General features: G+C 39.2%; 1 protein-coding gene across 2 annotated transcripts in view; it reads right to left on the reverse strand.

The window, feature by feature from the left end:
* Positions 1-16,470, reverse strand: part of LOC103906158 (fibronectin type-III domain-containing protein 3a-like) — a 45,217-nt gene that overhangs the window by 2,924 nt on the left and 25,823 nt on the right. For both annotated transcript variants that reach the window (XM_009287998.2, XM_009287997.2), the window contains exons 6-25: positions 16,022-16,294; positions 14,570-14,625; positions 13,208-13,362; positions 12,853-12,912; positions 11,190-11,328; positions 10,054-10,107; positions 9,051-9,172; positions 8,785-8,959; positions 8,460-8,546; positions 7,991-8,129; positions 7,359-7,427; positions 7,005-7,123; positions 6,794-6,899; positions 5,984-6,159; positions 5,055-5,168; positions 4,423-4,572; positions 3,790-4,070; positions 2,760-2,972; positions 1,689-1,855; positions 573-694 (exon numbers count right to left, since the gene is read on the reverse strand). In XM_009287998.2, the coding sequence (XP_009286273.1) occupies positions 573-694; positions 1,689-1,855; positions 2,760-2,972; positions 3,790-4,070; positions 4,423-4,572; positions 5,055-5,168; positions 5,984-6,159; positions 6,794-6,899; positions 7,005-7,123; positions 7,359-7,427; positions 7,991-8,129; positions 8,460-8,546; positions 8,785-8,959; positions 9,051-9,172; positions 10,054-10,107; positions 11,190-11,328; positions 12,853-12,912; positions 13,208-13,362; positions 14,570-14,625; positions 16,022-16,294 (2,777 nt within the window). The remainder of the gene's footprint in view (positions 1-572; positions 695-1,688; positions 1,856-2,759; positions 2,973-3,789; positions 4,071-4,422; positions 4,573-5,054; positions 5,169-5,983; positions 6,160-6,793; positions 6,900-7,004; positions 7,124-7,358; positions 7,428-7,990; positions 8,130-8,459; positions 8,547-8,784; positions 8,960-9,050; positions 9,173-10,053; positions 10,108-11,189; positions 11,329-12,852; positions 12,913-13,207; positions 13,363-14,569; positions 14,626-16,021; positions 16,295-16,470) is intronic.

A 16,470-nucleotide genomic window follows, 5' to 3' on the forward strand; every position in this document is an offset into this window, starting at 1 on the left:
AAAAAAAAAAAAAGAAATCGTTCTGCGCAACTGTTGTTCTGTACAGCTCCCCCGCTAAAGCGGGGCAAACGCTGTCTGTGACTAACAAAGGTAGTGATGCCACAGACCGTAAGATGAAAGAATCAAAAGAGCCCAGGGAAATGCTGGGAGAACAGGATAAAACAGCGTTAACCCGCTTCTGGATCACCAGTTCTCCCAGTGACTCTCAAGCCCGCCTTCGCAGTCATTTGCTTTTACAGCACAAGCGAAGGGTCGGTAGGGAAATGAAAATTTATGGTCTTTAACCTGGGGCGACCTTCGATGCCGTGAAGAGGCAGCACGGCAGGACCCTGTACTGGAAGCTGTCCTCACCCATCACAAACTTAAAGCCTCACTGAGAGGAACCAACTGAGACGTTGAATGCAGCACCCTTGGGAGTCAGGACTGTAAACCGGGTCCCTTGCTGAAACGAAGAGTATCCCTGCCGCTAGCATCACCAAACAGAATTTGAACCTTCAAATATCGACATCTTTTTCTGCAATAATTTTTCGAAGTAAAACCTCCGCAAGTTCATTATGTTAAAGAAAAGGTACCTGATCAAACTCTCTCCCAGCAGCAAGCTGAAGGATGTAAACAATAGAATCTCCTTTCATCGGCTGTAAAGGTTCCCATGTGATTTCGTAACTGTTTTCTTCCAGCTGATTTGCTTTGGGTGCTAGAAAAAAAGTGATTTGTTGGCATTTTAGAAAAAGAGAACAATGGTCTCTACAAGTGCTCTCAGTCTTTTTCAATCAGAAGAAAATGGCCAAAATCACCAATTATTACAGTGACTCATTTTCACAGTTAATGCAGCAAATGGGCACTAGTTTCAGTGACAACAAGGAAGTTTTCTCACTCTGGCTTAAAGTATGCTTTGCTTTTGTCCATTTTCCATTGAAAATGTTTGTTCTAACGCAAGGGACTGGGCAGCGTAAATCTAAAAGCTTAAGGTTTTTCCAACATGTTTGTTAACGATGGAGAGGTGACAGTCATTCAAATAATTCTAAGCAATTAAGACCTGTTTCATTCTTTCTTTTTCTTTGCTGTATTTCATGACATAAGCTTAACAAATGATCACTGTAATATTTGTAGGTTACACTTGTCTGTCTTTTCAAGCTGACAAGATAAGCTTCTGACGTCTAATGCTTGTACAGATGAGCGAGCACTTTCAAATCACTGGAGAAAGCAGCATTTATGCCCATGTATCTCCGAGCTGAAATTACACGTTATAAACATGGTTGAGTCAACCAGTTTTCCTGCAGGTAATCAGCATTCGCATCTTCAGAATGGCCTTCTCTAACGGCAATCTTTAATGTTCGTATTAGAAAGTGAAGATCAGAGGAATTATTTCTGTTCTCATTTGCCTACGTGCTGTTGTAACTTGTACCAAATGATAGATAACCCTGAAAAATTACATTCCAGTTGAAAACGGGTAGAGGAAATCCTCACTGTCGGGGTGGAAGAGCTACTACGGTGTAGGAGATGACCACACGCTGGTCCTACACCAGTAGAGCCCTTCTTACACCAAGTTAACGCCCACCACAGCTAGTTTCTGTTCTCTGTCCCACAAAGGCCCTGGAAAGAGGCTAGACTGGGAAGAGAGCCAGGTTTTAGCATTTAACCTAGTACGTAAATGGCTTGCAGAAGTTTCTGGTGCAGCGTAAGCTCACCTTTAAGAGATGCGGGTGGAGACTTAGTTGTAGTGAAAGCGTAAACTTCAGAAAACTCTCCCTCTCCAGCATCATTATATGCCTGGATTTTAAAATAGTATGTAGTGGATTCACTGAGTCGCTGTACCTTGTACGTATGACAAGGACCATTATAAACAGTAACAAACCTGGAAGGAAAAACCAGAATATACACCAATTAGTATTATTCAGTAATCACCAAGTTGCATGTCAGTATCGTAAGCGGAACATTTTCATATCTAACTTAAGTACAAAAAAGTGACAATACGTTCCGGGTGCCCCAGCTTTCTACACAGGCGCACAAGGAACGTCAGGCAGCTCGAGCTCTGCTATTGTCACCAGCAGTTCATGATGCGCATTGAATCAGCACCACACACCGTTCATGCTGGGGGAAGTCTCCACTTACATTCACGAAGCATTCACTCAACCTGTCCAGGCATGAAGCTACAGCCGTACACAGGCCACCACTGAAACTACACGACCAAACTCTCGATTTGAATCAAGAGAATAACCCCTGTATATACTAGATACGGCGTGATTTCAAGTTAAAGAACAGCTGTCAACCCCATGTTTCTTATATGCAAACTGGACTTCATTTTAGAATTTCCAAAAGATAAAAAAAACTGGCAACATAGGAAGATGGTGAGATATTAAATTAAAATAATTACTATTTAAATTACTATTATTAATTTACTGTAGTAAATTAATATTTACTGTAGTAAATAATTAATACATTTACTGAAGTAAATTAAATTTACTTCGTAATTATTAAATTACTATTAAATTAATTACTATCTAAATTTCAATAATTACTATTTAAATTACTATTTAAATAGTAAATAGTATTTACTGTTTACAAGTAAATACTAGCGCAGCAGCTATTAGCAGCATTTCTGGTTGAAAGATGCGATGCAAAAATGCAAACTAAGGGGCAAACTTTGGGACGTCCAAATGACTTACTGGTGCAAACGGAAGAAAGAATACTTAAAACGCCTTGAAAACTTGAAACGAAGTTGTAAAGCAACGATATCCTTAATGTTCCGATCATCTTACCTGCCAAACCTGTCCTCCATCTGCAAGTTGAATTGTGTAGGGTTGGTAATTAAAGCTCTGCTAGGACCTTCACCCCATTTAAGTTTAAGGCTCTGGTAGCTGAAGACCACACATTCAAGATGAGGAGGGTCAGGAGGTAGTGGTTTCGTTTTGGCTTTAATGGAATGACTGAAAGGACCAACTCCAAAGCTGTTTATGGCCTGTATTCTAACTCTAGAAATGTGAGAAAAGCAGCTATACGGTCAGTTTACTGAGGTCCTGAAAAAACGCTAGGTAATAAAGCAAGACTTAAAATTTGTAAAGAATGTAACTCCAAACAATAAAGCAATTAAAATGCAGTTAGAAATTTAACTATAAAAATAATCTACTTCAAAACAAGTCAACATAACTGCGTTCTTCTCAACATAACGAAGCTTGAGCGTTTCTCAGTATTGTTCAGGTTTATTCTGTTCAGTGAACAAGCGCCCGGGTCTTCCACGTTAACCTAGTCAACATACTGCGTTCTTCTCAACATAACGAAGCTTGAGCGTTTCTCAGTATTGTTCAGGTTTATTCTGTTCAGTGAACAAGCGCCCGGGTCTTCCACGTTAACCTGAACTGTTTTGCCTCCTACCGACACTGAAGATCCATAATCTGAACCAAGCTTTAACCAAGCCTGAGCATGCAGCGCAGGAACAGCTATTCTGCTCTTATCTGTACATCCATCCTCTTTTGGCGAGATGCTCATCATCCCATTATATGCATTGCTTCAGAATGAAAAATTCTAAACCCAGAAAAATTAGAATAAAGCCTTGGCTGCGAGACAGAATGTTAATCTTAACACAGGAATCTTAACTCTTGCCGCTAAAACGTCATGGTTTGATTCCGGATATGACAATTTCACCTTATTTTTTCGGAGTTGCAGAGTAAATTAGGCGAATAGTCCGTAAGCCAAATGAAAAATTGCTCTAAAAATTTAAAACACTACCCACAAAGCTATTGATTGAAAATCCTACAAATGTGGTTTCAGAGTAAAACGCTTAGTTATTACCTGTACAGAGTGTCAGGCAGCAGATTCTCAAGAACATGGCTTGTATTTCTCCCAACAGTTACAACCTGCTTTTCCCCGTATTCTATATTATATCCAGTGATCTCTGACCCATGACAACACGGTTCTTCCCATTGAATTGCAAGGCACGTTGATAAAGGAAGAGAAATTTCCATCTGATCTTCTTCAAGTAAATGCAGTACTGACACTGCCGCAGGCACTGACGCGGGGGTTGTCACCACAGCAGTCTCGCCAAACAACCCAACTCCAGCGATGTTCACAGCCTGAAAGAGAGGCCGCGTATTGTTTGCCCAAAATCTACATTTTTTTCTAACCAGTCACATCTATCATGCTTCCTTTTGCATGTTGTTGGAAGGGAATGGAAAATCTCCCCAATAAAATGTAACTACGGCAAAATGTCTGGTATTTAATGCAACACTAGATCTAAATTTCATTTCTAGAAAGACGTAGTTAGGAGGGACTGAGGGAGAAGGGAAAACGTTTTTACCAATTGCCTTCTACGCTGCGTTAGTAGGCGACAGTACGTAATTTTATTCATCTCTAGCTGAAGTTTTTCTTCAACCTGTACGTACTTGTTCATTTGCTTAGTAACACATAACAAAAGGCTCTTCATACCTGGACTCTGCAGTAATACGTGGTTGCAGGTGTGAGACCTTTTACTTCATAGCTCTGGCAAGGGCCAGTGTAAATGATATGCATTGATCCTTCCACCTGTCCCCAGTCCAGTCTGTATTCACCGATTTCTGCACCATTGCACGCAGGAGACTGTGGGTGTAAGCGATAAATTGTCCTTCAGCTATTGCACACACACACGTTCACCATACAAGCGTGATCTCTCGAACAGAAGCACTGGGGTTGAAACCTGGGGTCTTTTCCACCATAGCCAAGGGCAGGATTTTAAGTTCAGCTTGTTAAAAGGTTTCCATCCAGACGCACGTCTAACACACCACCACAGTTCAGACCAGAATTCTGAATGACTCAATCTCTTACCACTTGGACGAATTAAATGTATTATATACTAGCTACCACACCATGAGGAGGATTAAATGTCACCCCATTTAGTCAGTTAAGATGGAAATTCATAGCTGGCAAAATTTACAAAACCAATACCTCTATGAAGAGATGTGCTCAAAACATTCCACCCCCACATTTGTTATTTCTTCCATTTCTGTGTATCATACATGTGTCACTAGAATTCTAAAAGCCGAATATTAATTTGTGTATTACCGAAAATCATTAAAACCTACCTCCCATGAAACTACAACACAAGTTGCACTTTTACAAGTTATCAGGGGTTTGCAACATTGATCAGGGGGTCCTGGAGCAGTAGAGATCTCTGCTTTGTCAGAGTGAGGGCCAAACTGCAAGAAAATACGATTGCGTGAATACAGCAACAGCAGTAGAGCAAAAACTGACGTGCAAGCGTATGAGCTGAAGAAAATAAATTATTTTTAACTAGGTAGAGAAATAAATAGAAGAGTTCAGTGCTTAGTTTCACAGCACCGTTTAAAATTCCTTTCAGGTAGTTTACTCTGTAAGCTGGCCCTGTAATCCTCCCACTAACTCCACTGCTATGGTTTTGTAACTCCTCCTTCCCCTGTAGTCAGGATCTGCCTTCCAGAAGCAGCTGGGTACTGTTTCAGGCAGACTTTTACGCAGCCAACATTTATCCCAACCTTTTTCAAACCTGGCATTATTTGAACACGCCCCTCTCTACACAATACTATTCCCACACCACCGGCCTGCGGAGTCTACGCTAATTGTGAAACACAAGGCGGTTTCTTAAGGCACAAACATTAAGTGGTTATTCACAGCCAGAAACGTAGGGTTTACACTGCAGTCAAAGAAATGACTGGAAGTGGTAAGAGAATGTCTAGCACTACCTTTGGACTAGTTACCGTCGGTACTGACGGCAATCCAGTAAACAACGACAGAAACGCGACAGGCAGGGCACATCCCCTCAGTCAGGGACATTCAGTCCCTCCTTCCTTCAGCCCGAATTTATTGAACCTTCTTTGAATTGTATTTTTTACGCTGTAAGAAGTTTTGCTCCTTCAACAGAACTACAACAGAACACGGAAGCTACAAAATATCATCAGGCTTGTAAGACAGTAGTATCATTACTATCTTTTGTGTAAAAAAAACCAAAATTTGATCCCGTTAGCACAGCAGTTACCCCAACTTTATTTGCCGCTCGTATCCAGAAGCAGTATGTTCTCCCTGGAAGCAGATTGTTTACTACGTATTCAGATGCTGGACCCTGATACACTTGTCTGCGTTCATCTTGTTCAGAGTTTGCCATCTCTATAATATATTCTGTAATGTCGGAACCTCCATCTACAGATGGTGGGCCTATGAAATAAAAAGACATTCCCCCCCCCCCCCCCCCCCCCCCCCCATTAATTTCACAGAGCACTTTTTCTTTTAAATAGTTCCTAATCAGCCTTCTGAAGCTAAAAGTTGAATCAGATGAATTCTAAACGTTAGAGTGCAGGCTTTTGTCATCTATCCGAGCCGAAACACTTTATGAAGCTTGCTTTTTTCCCCCCAGATACCGATTAGTTTCAGATGGCCTTCATCAGCCTTTTTCAGCTATTTTCCATATATTTCCTTCAAAATCCAATGTATCTTCATTACTTTTTGATTATCTCCTTTACTGAGATAAAAATGAGAAAAGGAGGGTTGATTTTTAAATTGCCAAGCACATGTCAGTAACGAGGCAGTCATTACTTCCAGCCTTCTCACTGGAAGACATTTATGTCTGCTTAAGTCTCGCCACATCGTCGCACATGCGTGCATCACCGAGTCAGTGGTGGTTAGCAAGCTTTGGTCTTCTCAAAAAAACCCCAAAACCAAACAACTAGGGACACAAACTCAATATATATATAAATATTCCCCCCCCCCCCGAAGAGTTCTACAGATTTTTCATTTTTGTTCTGACATTTAAAATCAGAAAAATATTTTGCTCAGAAACACTGGAGCTTACCCCACTGTAAAGTGATTTCCTTGGGCTTAGCTTTGCCTGCCAGGCATGGAGCATGACACGGTCCAGGAGGAACAGCTGATGTCGTAACAGTCATAACATCAGAAGCCTAGCAGTGATACACTTTATTTTAGAGTGGAAACACCAAACAACTTTTCACTAAAACATAAATAGAAATGGATTTCAGAAGCAAATTTATTCTCATTTTTCTCACCTGGCTTTCACCACCTTTACTGACACAATAAACTCTCATTCTGTATGAAGTGCCAGGCTTCAGATGATCACATACGTGTTCTCTCTGGGAACCACTGTATACCGTGTCCCATTTACTTCCTGAGGAGAAAGAAAAGATACTTTATACTACAAAACTTTTGCAAAAATCAACCTTGAAAATTCTCTCACACAATTATTAAGCAGACAGTCAAGCCACAGAATCAAATCTGAATGATCCATTCTGCAGAGAACATGTACAACGCGATATACACGTCACAACAGAACAGTAATTGCTAGAACAACGAGTAGTGAATCAGCACACAAGCTGAGTTAGTACTTAAAGATGATTGCCTACCAACTGATGTTTCTGAGATTTCCAGAAAGTATTTAGAAATGTCTGATCCTCCATTATCCTTGGGTGGTTCTGAAAGAAATCAACATCTTAAAATAAATTATAGAAGATTTAAAAAACAATGCATTATTTTGTTATCAGCTTTTTCAGAGAAGATGTCCATTCATTGTAGAATATATTCAAGCAGAAAACTCAATTCAAACAGAAACAGAAAGCTGTGTACTTGTACGTTCACAATACGTCTTCCAGAACAATAGTTTTTTTCTATTATTAAGCGCGATTATGCCGGGAAGAAGAGCAATGAGGAAAATACTGCCAATTTCAGGTATCATCTCTTATTTTTATTTTAAGAGCACATGAAAATTATTTAAGCACCACAATAAATCTAGAGGCTGGTACAACAGCCAATAGCATTGAATGCTTCTCTAAAATGAATGAAGAAAACTCCTACTTTTGTGCTACAGCCCCAAAACAGAGTTGCAATTTTTTGGTAACGCTAAGTATTTCTCCTGCCATAGCGATATCTGCAGAGACAAATAATTAGCCCGAGTTCGCCTCTGTGTTTTAATCTGCGTTACTGAGCGGCTGTACGAGTAAGCAGCACTCAAATACGGCGGTAACAAAAGGTAACCTACCCCACGTAACTTTCACGCTGTGCGAATGGATCTTGCCCTTTACGGTTGGTTTACTTGGTGGTCCAGGTTTGTCAGGATCGGTGCTGTGTTCTACCACCTCACTGGGACTGCTTTTTCCTTCGCTGTTGTAGGCAAAGAGCTGTTTCAGGAATGAATGGAATATATAATAAATGCTTGATTTAATGACAAGTAATATCCTGCTGATTTATAATGTTCTTCCATGGGGAAAAACAAAACAAAACAAAAACCACCCCACAACAGAAAAGACAACAATTTAAAAGAAAACAGAATTAGCTAGTGCAAAAGATCTGATTTGTATTACGATTCCACCAAAAACTATTATAACAACAAAAGTACTGCAGGTAATTTTCTGCTGTCTCCACAGAAAGTGTCTTAGCTGTATGGAAATGCTAAAACTCCAGAAAAGGACGGAGTCATAATTAAATCAGAAACAAAACATAGTACAAACCCTAAACTTATAGGATGTACTCCTCCTAAGATTTCTTAAAGTGCACGAGAGTTCATCTCCATTGTACTGCGGTTGGAAACCATAACCCTGCAAAGGAGGGAAAATAAGAACAAAACGCAGTCACTGATTTTCCACGATACAACAAAAGCCAGATCAGATCCAGCAAATTTTTTTTTAGCTTGAACTTCATCTTTGTTTCACTAACACACGCAATACTTGCCAACCGTTGCAGTATTTTGCAGCATTTCATTTGAAAGTTATTTTTTTTTATTTAAGCACTGCTGCCTACCAGGCTTTTGCGCATATAACAAAACCCAGCACTTACAGAACCTTCTTCTTCCATGTCTAAACTGTAAGTGAGAGAGTCGTCTGAAGACACCCCGTTAGGTGGGCTCCACTTGACTGACAGCCAGGTCACTCCCGCTTCAACGAGCACTGGGGGCGATGGGGCTGGTGGGACAATTCCCGCTGTGTAGTATGTCACTGTCTCGCTGAACCCACTGGAAAAATATTTTAAAAAAAATAAAAATATTAACAGCAGCAGACGTAGCTGATGAGAAAGTAAGTGATATGATACATTGTGTTCATTACCTCATTCCGATATCATTTTTAGCAGCTAATCTGAGTGAATATTTTGTAGAAGGAGAGAGTTTGGTAAGTTTATACTGCTTCAGGTGCCCGTAGTAGCATTCTTTGAAGGGTCCATTCTTCCCCTTTAAAAAAGTGAGAACAGCCTGAGTAACTTTTTGCATGGCGACTGTATGCTCCCTGCTAAGGTCAACTTCTTCACTCTGAATTTTCCTAAATTTCCTTTCACTAATTTAATAATAATTAAAAAAAATGAGTAAGCCTAAAGAATGTAAAAAGCTAATGTCATCACGGTCATACTGAGTATGCCGATAGTAATCCTGAGCATTCTTGATAATAAAACCACATTTTGATTGAGGTATCTTTTATTTTTTGGCACTGTAGATTTGACAAAATGGTAATAAATAACCGCAGTTGAAAACAAAACACATTTTTGAAGTTTTTTGTCACTTTGGAATACATTTCAGTAAGAAGTTCAAGAGCCGAGTGATATTTGTGACAGCTACTGAAGACACAAGCCGAATGCTCATCCGTTTAAACCGAGCACAGGAATTAATGATGCTCTGAGTGACAAGGACCAAATGAGGGACTTTTGCACTGTCCTCTCAGAGGATCTGAAAGGATCGTCTACTTGAATTGCTGCAATACTAGTCATTTGGTTCAGGCTTAAGAAGTTCAAGAACCGAGTGATATTTGTGACAGCTACTGAAGACACAAGCCGAATGCTCATCCGTTTAAACCGAGCACAGGAATTAATGATGCTCTGAGTGACAAGGACCAAATGAGGGACTTTTGCACTGTCCTCTCAGAGGATCTGAAAGGATCGTCTACTTGAATTGCTGCAATACTAGTCATTTGGTTCAGGCTTTTTAATTGGCTTGTCCCTTTAAAACTGTCTGGACAGTTGCACTGAAAATAGCTGATGTATCTAAGCAAAAAGTATTTTTAAGTATAATTGGTCTACAGATGTCATTATGATTTTTTTTTGCACCAGAAAAGGTCTTACCTCATCCCATTCTAAAAGAAAATTAGTTATTTTGGAACCATTGTCATTTGAGGACTGAAAATAAAGAAACAATGAAAAAGTTAAAATCAAATGGTTGTACTTTATAAATATTTTTGCACATTAAAAAAATCCAACACGTTAACAATTGAATATAAAATGTTCCAACTTCCTTTTAAAGCAAAATATTTAACGTAGAGCTGAAAGGAATCTGCGGTAGGCACACAGAACAGCCCTCTTCCTCCACACACACGCTTGTGATAATCTGAAACTGCACTGTGGGCACAGACACACGTATTCAGCAAAGTGACTCAGAAAGGGTAAAAAACTAGCAGCTCGTTGAACTAGTTTAATTCCTCGTTCCTGACGGCTCTCCAGGCTGCTGTACTACTTCTGCTAATTCCGATAGTTTAGAATACGAACTTACGATTGGTTTTATTTTATGAATGATGCAAATGATATCCTTACAGCTTTTTTGCTTGTGTCCTCGCACTGTGTGTTCACCAACTGTCTGAGCAACGTAAGCGTTCAGACAGGCAACATTTGTGCTTGTTATGACATACGAATTGGGAACAACCTTTACTTTCTGAGTAGAGATTATACAAATAATTTAACTAATTAAAGTCATTTAGCCATAAACTGTTTTCCAGGTATAAGCGGAGTCATAAGAAAAAACATGAAAAGACAAGAAAACATGGTTACCAACAAGTCTTCACAGATACTGTATATAGTCAAAAGCCAGATTCAAAAAGTTAAATCTACAAACTAGCCAAAGAAATTCACTATGAGTTGGTCAGAGTAACTATGAGAACTCTGAATTATAATGTTAAGTTATAGCTAATTATCATTCAGGAACCCCCAAGTGAAAATATAAATGCTCTGTTCTTCCCTATGCTGCCAGTTCAGAAGAGAACTCTCCTACCGAGTAGTTCACACTTGGAGAGACCTGCTACCGACTCTAGCACGCTAAAGCCATATGCAAGAAACTAAGTAAGCAGCAGAAGAAAGAGGAAGAAACAATCACGGTTTCAATTATCAGTCTTAACTGAGCAACTTAAAAGCTAACACCTAAAGTACACACGAAATTACTGACGAAGCTAATTTAAACATACCAGACACGAATACATCAGCGTGCTTACCTTCCACTGCAAACTCAGGCTGGTTTTGGTTCTGTTAATTAGCTTCGGTGCAGCTGGACAGTCTGGCTCACAACTTTCTGTAGTGAAACTCACTAATTCTGAAATGGATTCTTTTATGGAACTGCTGGTCGCTGAAACTCTGAACAAAGGACAATTAATTAGGGTGCTATTGCATCAGCACCTGAAAATTTAAGGAAAGAGTTGTCAGCTTTAGAAATGCATTTAATCACTAGCAGTGGTTACAGCCACAAGCCCAGCCTGCTCACGTTATAGGAAACAAGTGCCCAATCACTCTTCTTTCAGATCATTGAGTCTAAAAGACAACAATTTCATGCTTTTTCGTTCAGGAAGAAATAACAAAAAGCGAGTTTATGACGTCGCTCCAGGCCCTAGTAATGGCTGCCCACATCATAAGAGACACTACTATCCGTCCTGCGTTGAGGGAGACGGGGGCATGCTGACAGAGTAGTGTGATGGAGATCACATGGGTACACTTACTGATCTTGAAGACTCCATTTGGCATCCTTCATGTACTTTACAATTACTATCTATCACAGTGGAGATACTTCAGTGATGAAATACATGTGGGAGGCATGATGAAAACTACAGCGAGTGTTACCAAATGGTAACAGAATACCTGACTTGACTTGAAATTAACCTTTGCTGAAAAGACCTTGAGATTCAAATACAACAACGCTTACTTGGGCAAGAGTACAGATACTAAAATGGGCTAAGTTGGCTGTAAAGCCACGTTTATTGGTGTAACTGTTCAAGTGGGACAGAATCTCTAGAACAGTCATGCTCATTTACGTTTGTTTTTGAAGAGCAATGACTTGACTAATTTTTCAGAAATAGTGTCGGTCTCATCAAGTGAGCTGTAGGTAAAAGAAAGCTGGCCTGTAGGGAGAGCAACACCACGAACCAAACACACGCTATGCTACACTGTGCAAGCGGAGCTGTGCCGAGTATTTAACACCCTCAGAACTCTCCTGCAGTTTAAGAATAGGAGTTTGCTTCAGTAGGTCTTAGAGCTGGTCTCCTCCTGTGCCCAAGCATTGAGGCTCTCGCTTCTGCTACTGGATCACAGTGTTCTCCTGGTTTGTTTAACCAGCTTGTCTTTTTCCTGACCGGTTAAACACCTTCTCCAGTATTATTTACTCTGCGTGGCAATTCTTGAATGTCACGTCTTGTTCCCTTGTAAGGCAGCATCTACCTTCTCCCCATTTCAACCAGTTTCCACTTCCCTTCTTGCACTGCTACAGAAGCTTGCAGTTTAGAGAAGCAACTTTACAAATCAAGCTGACAAGTCAGAATTGCATGTTCAAGGCTAAATTATTTTATTTACCGCTGCCTTCAGCCTACAACAATCTCTTTCACTGAGTCCAATCTTGTTGTTCTAAAAAAATACCAGAGGATACTTAAAGTTTGTATTTGAGAAACACGAAGAGACAGAGAAGACAGTAGGGAAGAAAATGAGGTGACATTTTTATGAAATTAGAAGGTAAGTGTGAATTTAGATAGCAACAGTAGTGTCCATAGCTATGATATTTTTTGCAGAATATTCCTCAAGCTGTTCGTGAGCACACCTTTTTCATGAAGCCACAAGAATTTTGTAATTAACATATTAACAAAAGCGTTAAGTATTTCATTCCCAGCAACATACCTGGCATGATAATCAGTTGCTGGTCGGAGATCAGGAAGTGTAATTGTTAATTCTTCCCCACTGTGAAAAGGAAAGGGGAGGAGGGAGAAAAAAAAAAAAAAAAAGAAAAAAAAGAGTTACAGCTCTTCCTTGTACTTTAAAGGACAAAAGCTTATTGAAAAGCAAAACCATGTAGCGCACATTTAATTTTCACGTTTTCCATTGTCCATGTAACTCTTAGTGATATTACTTAAAATTTATTTCATGTGAAGTAGGTAGGTCTGCAAGTCAACAAACAGCTCCTGATAGAGAGATTGCTGATTGGTTAATGTTTTTAAACATCGGTATTGTGCTTAAATGAAGAAACTAAACTTACACATAGACAGATTTAAATTTTCCATTTTTACCACTGTTGGATATTGCTACTTCAAATGTAAATGCTGCTGGACTATGACTATGGCTCTCTCCATTCTGTGAACTAACTGGGAGATTCCAGGACAGAACGGCTGATCTTGCTTGTATATCAGAAACCTATTAAAAGCATAAATAATGCAAGTAAGTTTGCTTTCTGTAATAAAAGGTATATTAGTCAATAACATGGCGTCGCTAGTTTGCCTATGAAGCTCCTCACTGGAGGAATTCTTTACCTTTGTAGTGGAAATATTGAGTCATTATTTGAATGTAAATCATTTCCTCTTTTCATTTCTAAAGTATCACATTGAAGGATTTCCCTCCAAACACTAAACAAACGTACAGACACACTACGTTGTCTCAGTGTATGAAGATAAAATTTCTATTTCACCTGCACTGTCTGCATCACTCATTTGGAGCAAATGTTCAGATTTGGAGTCTTGAACACCGACACCAGATCTCTATTTAGGCACAGTCAGATGGCCTAACTTTCTAACACCACTACAACTCCCTCACATAATCTTAATATTTAACCACTAACCTACAGGATAGCAAGAGGCTCTGATTTTAAGTGCTCACGACTAAAATTTTTGGTCTAAGTTTTTTGCTGCTTAATTCCCATACTCCAAATTTTCTCTGACAAAGTCAACACAGCTTTCTGTTAGCATGAAGTACAGACATCAGAAGCAGCAATGAAAAAAATACTATCGTAACAAAGAATAGCTAAAAAGCTGGAGCAAAAGAATACAACCCATGCTTACTGTGTAGATAATGCAAAGAAGAGTTTCATTAGGCATGCTCAAGATCAAAAATATCAGTGCAGTTTCAGCCTTTAGACATTTAAATTAACGTCACCAGACTCCAACTTCCTAAATAAGTCTGTAAATACTCAAATATTTGCTCCAATTTCTAAACATAACATAACATAAAAAAGATGATCTATTTTTGTAAACTCTATTCCAAATATTCTTAAATCCTCTATGCTGAACGAAGGACGGTTCCAGGAGTGGACAGACTTCCATTAGTTTAGCAGGCCCTTGGTTTGCAAGGTATTAAAGCCCTCACATACACTAGACAACTTCAACAGTGGATATATTCTGACTCTGGGAAACTGAGTCAGCCAGACAGTTTCAGAAAGTTGAGAAACAATGGGTTTCCATAGCATGGTTGCCCTTTCCCAGCTATAAACTCTGACAACTAAAACTTATTTTCTCTATTAAAAAAATAAACCATTAAGAAAAAAGAAAAAGGGAGATCAGTAAGTCACATGTTATTTTATAGAAAGTATATGCACAGAAAAGAATGGTATTTTAAGGATAATACTTACGACTGGCTTGCCAATGCTCAAGTGACTATCACATTTCTTGGATTCCGTGTCAGACTCTGAAATTTCAAATACAAAACCCATTACCGAAAACCCCAAGGGTAAACCAGTCTGTTACAAAAATGCCACCACAAGATGGAGTTTGCCTCATTAAGAGTTTAACAATAGTACTTATTGTGCAAAGTTCATTTCCCCTGTTTGTTTTGGCTGCGTGAGGGGTAGAAACATGAACTATCCAAAACTAACAGTGTTACAAAAACCCTTTTAGTACATCCTGCACAAAGGGTATATTTTTGTAATCTGAGCATAAATGGGTTTTCTTTGACAACACAAAAACATTCCTCCAAAAATGAAAGGTGTTAAAAAAATGACAATAAGATCTTATCTCTCTATTATATATGCTTTCCTTGAATTCCTATTGCGAAACACTTGGTCTAGGCATAATTGGGAAGAAGCCTGATCAAAACTGCACATTAAAAATACCTACAGGTACCAAAAGGGTTACATCTGTAAAGGGTTACATCTGTAAATGGAATCCTGTCTTTACAATTGTCCATCTGGAACAAATCAGGATACTATTCTGCCCACAAACTCCCCCCCCCCAAATTTGTATTAAGACAAAATCTTTAATGGAGTGTATTTTTCGTCCTTGAAACAAGTTGGATAAAAGCTTCCACCTCTACTTACTTCCCAAGATGCAAAGTCAGATTTCTCTTTCCTTTCTCTAACCGAAGAGTTAAATACAACAGTGACACAGATGAGGACTAGACGTTGCAGCCTAACAAGACCACTTAATTGAAGACACACACACCCCCCACACTAAAAGATACACAAATCATTTAAGGAATCGTGATAAGAAACTGTCTGCATTTCAGCGACACCGTTTCAAACCAACAGGAAAGAGAAAGATATTGTACACAAGGTATTTCAGTATATGCAAGTGAATAGCCATAAGCTGTTAAAAAGCTCAAACATTCATTTGAGCAAAATAATGCACTGAACTGAAATTACAGCTGATCAAACAGCAACCTGTACGGACAGTTGCTCAAACCTTCCTATTTCTTGAAGTTTTAAGTAACTCCTAGCTATCTGAAAAGTACCACAAGGAATGACACCAGAAGTCTTTTATGTAAGCACCCACAGGTCATCCTCACTTGGAATATTGATCAGTCCCGGGTCAGAAAAGGCAGAGAAGTAAACAAAAGGTTTGAAATTAAATCTTCCTGAAGACCTTATTTGATAAATCTCAAATGAACAAACTTGACATTACTATGATTTCTACAGGGAAAAAAAGCTAAACATAATGAAAAGTATTTCAGGCTTTCTCTAACCCTGAACAGCCACAGAAATTTACAAACTCAGTTTTTTCAGAAACTATTTTGCAATGAACTTACAGCATCTTCTGTTACAAAAGAATCTAGATTTTTTTTTTTTTACCCTTTCAATGCAACCTACCTCCCATCTCTGCATCTGGACTGCCCTTTGTTTTTCCTATCTGCTTCTGCTTTAGTGGTCCTCCTGCCCCTTGCTGTCCCTTTCCATTTCCATTCTGAATCGTTGCATTGGAAGAATTAACAACTTTATGTGGTGAAGATGGAGGACTGTTAAGTTTATTGTTAGTATGACCACTAGCTTGTCTGTCTTTTAGTCTTTTCTTCAGGTGTTCTTGCATTTTGAGACTCCTTTCATCTCGCTGAATGAAGTTTGTCCTTCCATGAGAACGAGGTTCTACAAAGAAAGGAGGACTTTTCATTATTCAGTACAATTTATGTGACATCTGAGAAACACTCTAGAAGTTAGAAGAATAACCACAGTAGAACCAGGGCTTGAAAACCCCTGGAACTTCACTGTGCTTGCTTTGTCAGTCTGTAGCTGCATGGAGCTGCATGGCTCGCATCACTTCG

The sequence above is a fragment of the Aptenodytes forsteri genome, unplaced genomic scaffold (assembly GCF_000699145.1).
Source record: "Aptenodytes forsteri isolate BGI_AS27 unplaced genomic scaffold, ASM69914v1 Scaffold72, whole genome shotgun sequence".
Classification (NCBI taxonomy): domain Eukaryota; kingdom Metazoa; phylum Chordata; class Aves; order Sphenisciformes; family Spheniscidae; genus Aptenodytes; species Aptenodytes forsteri.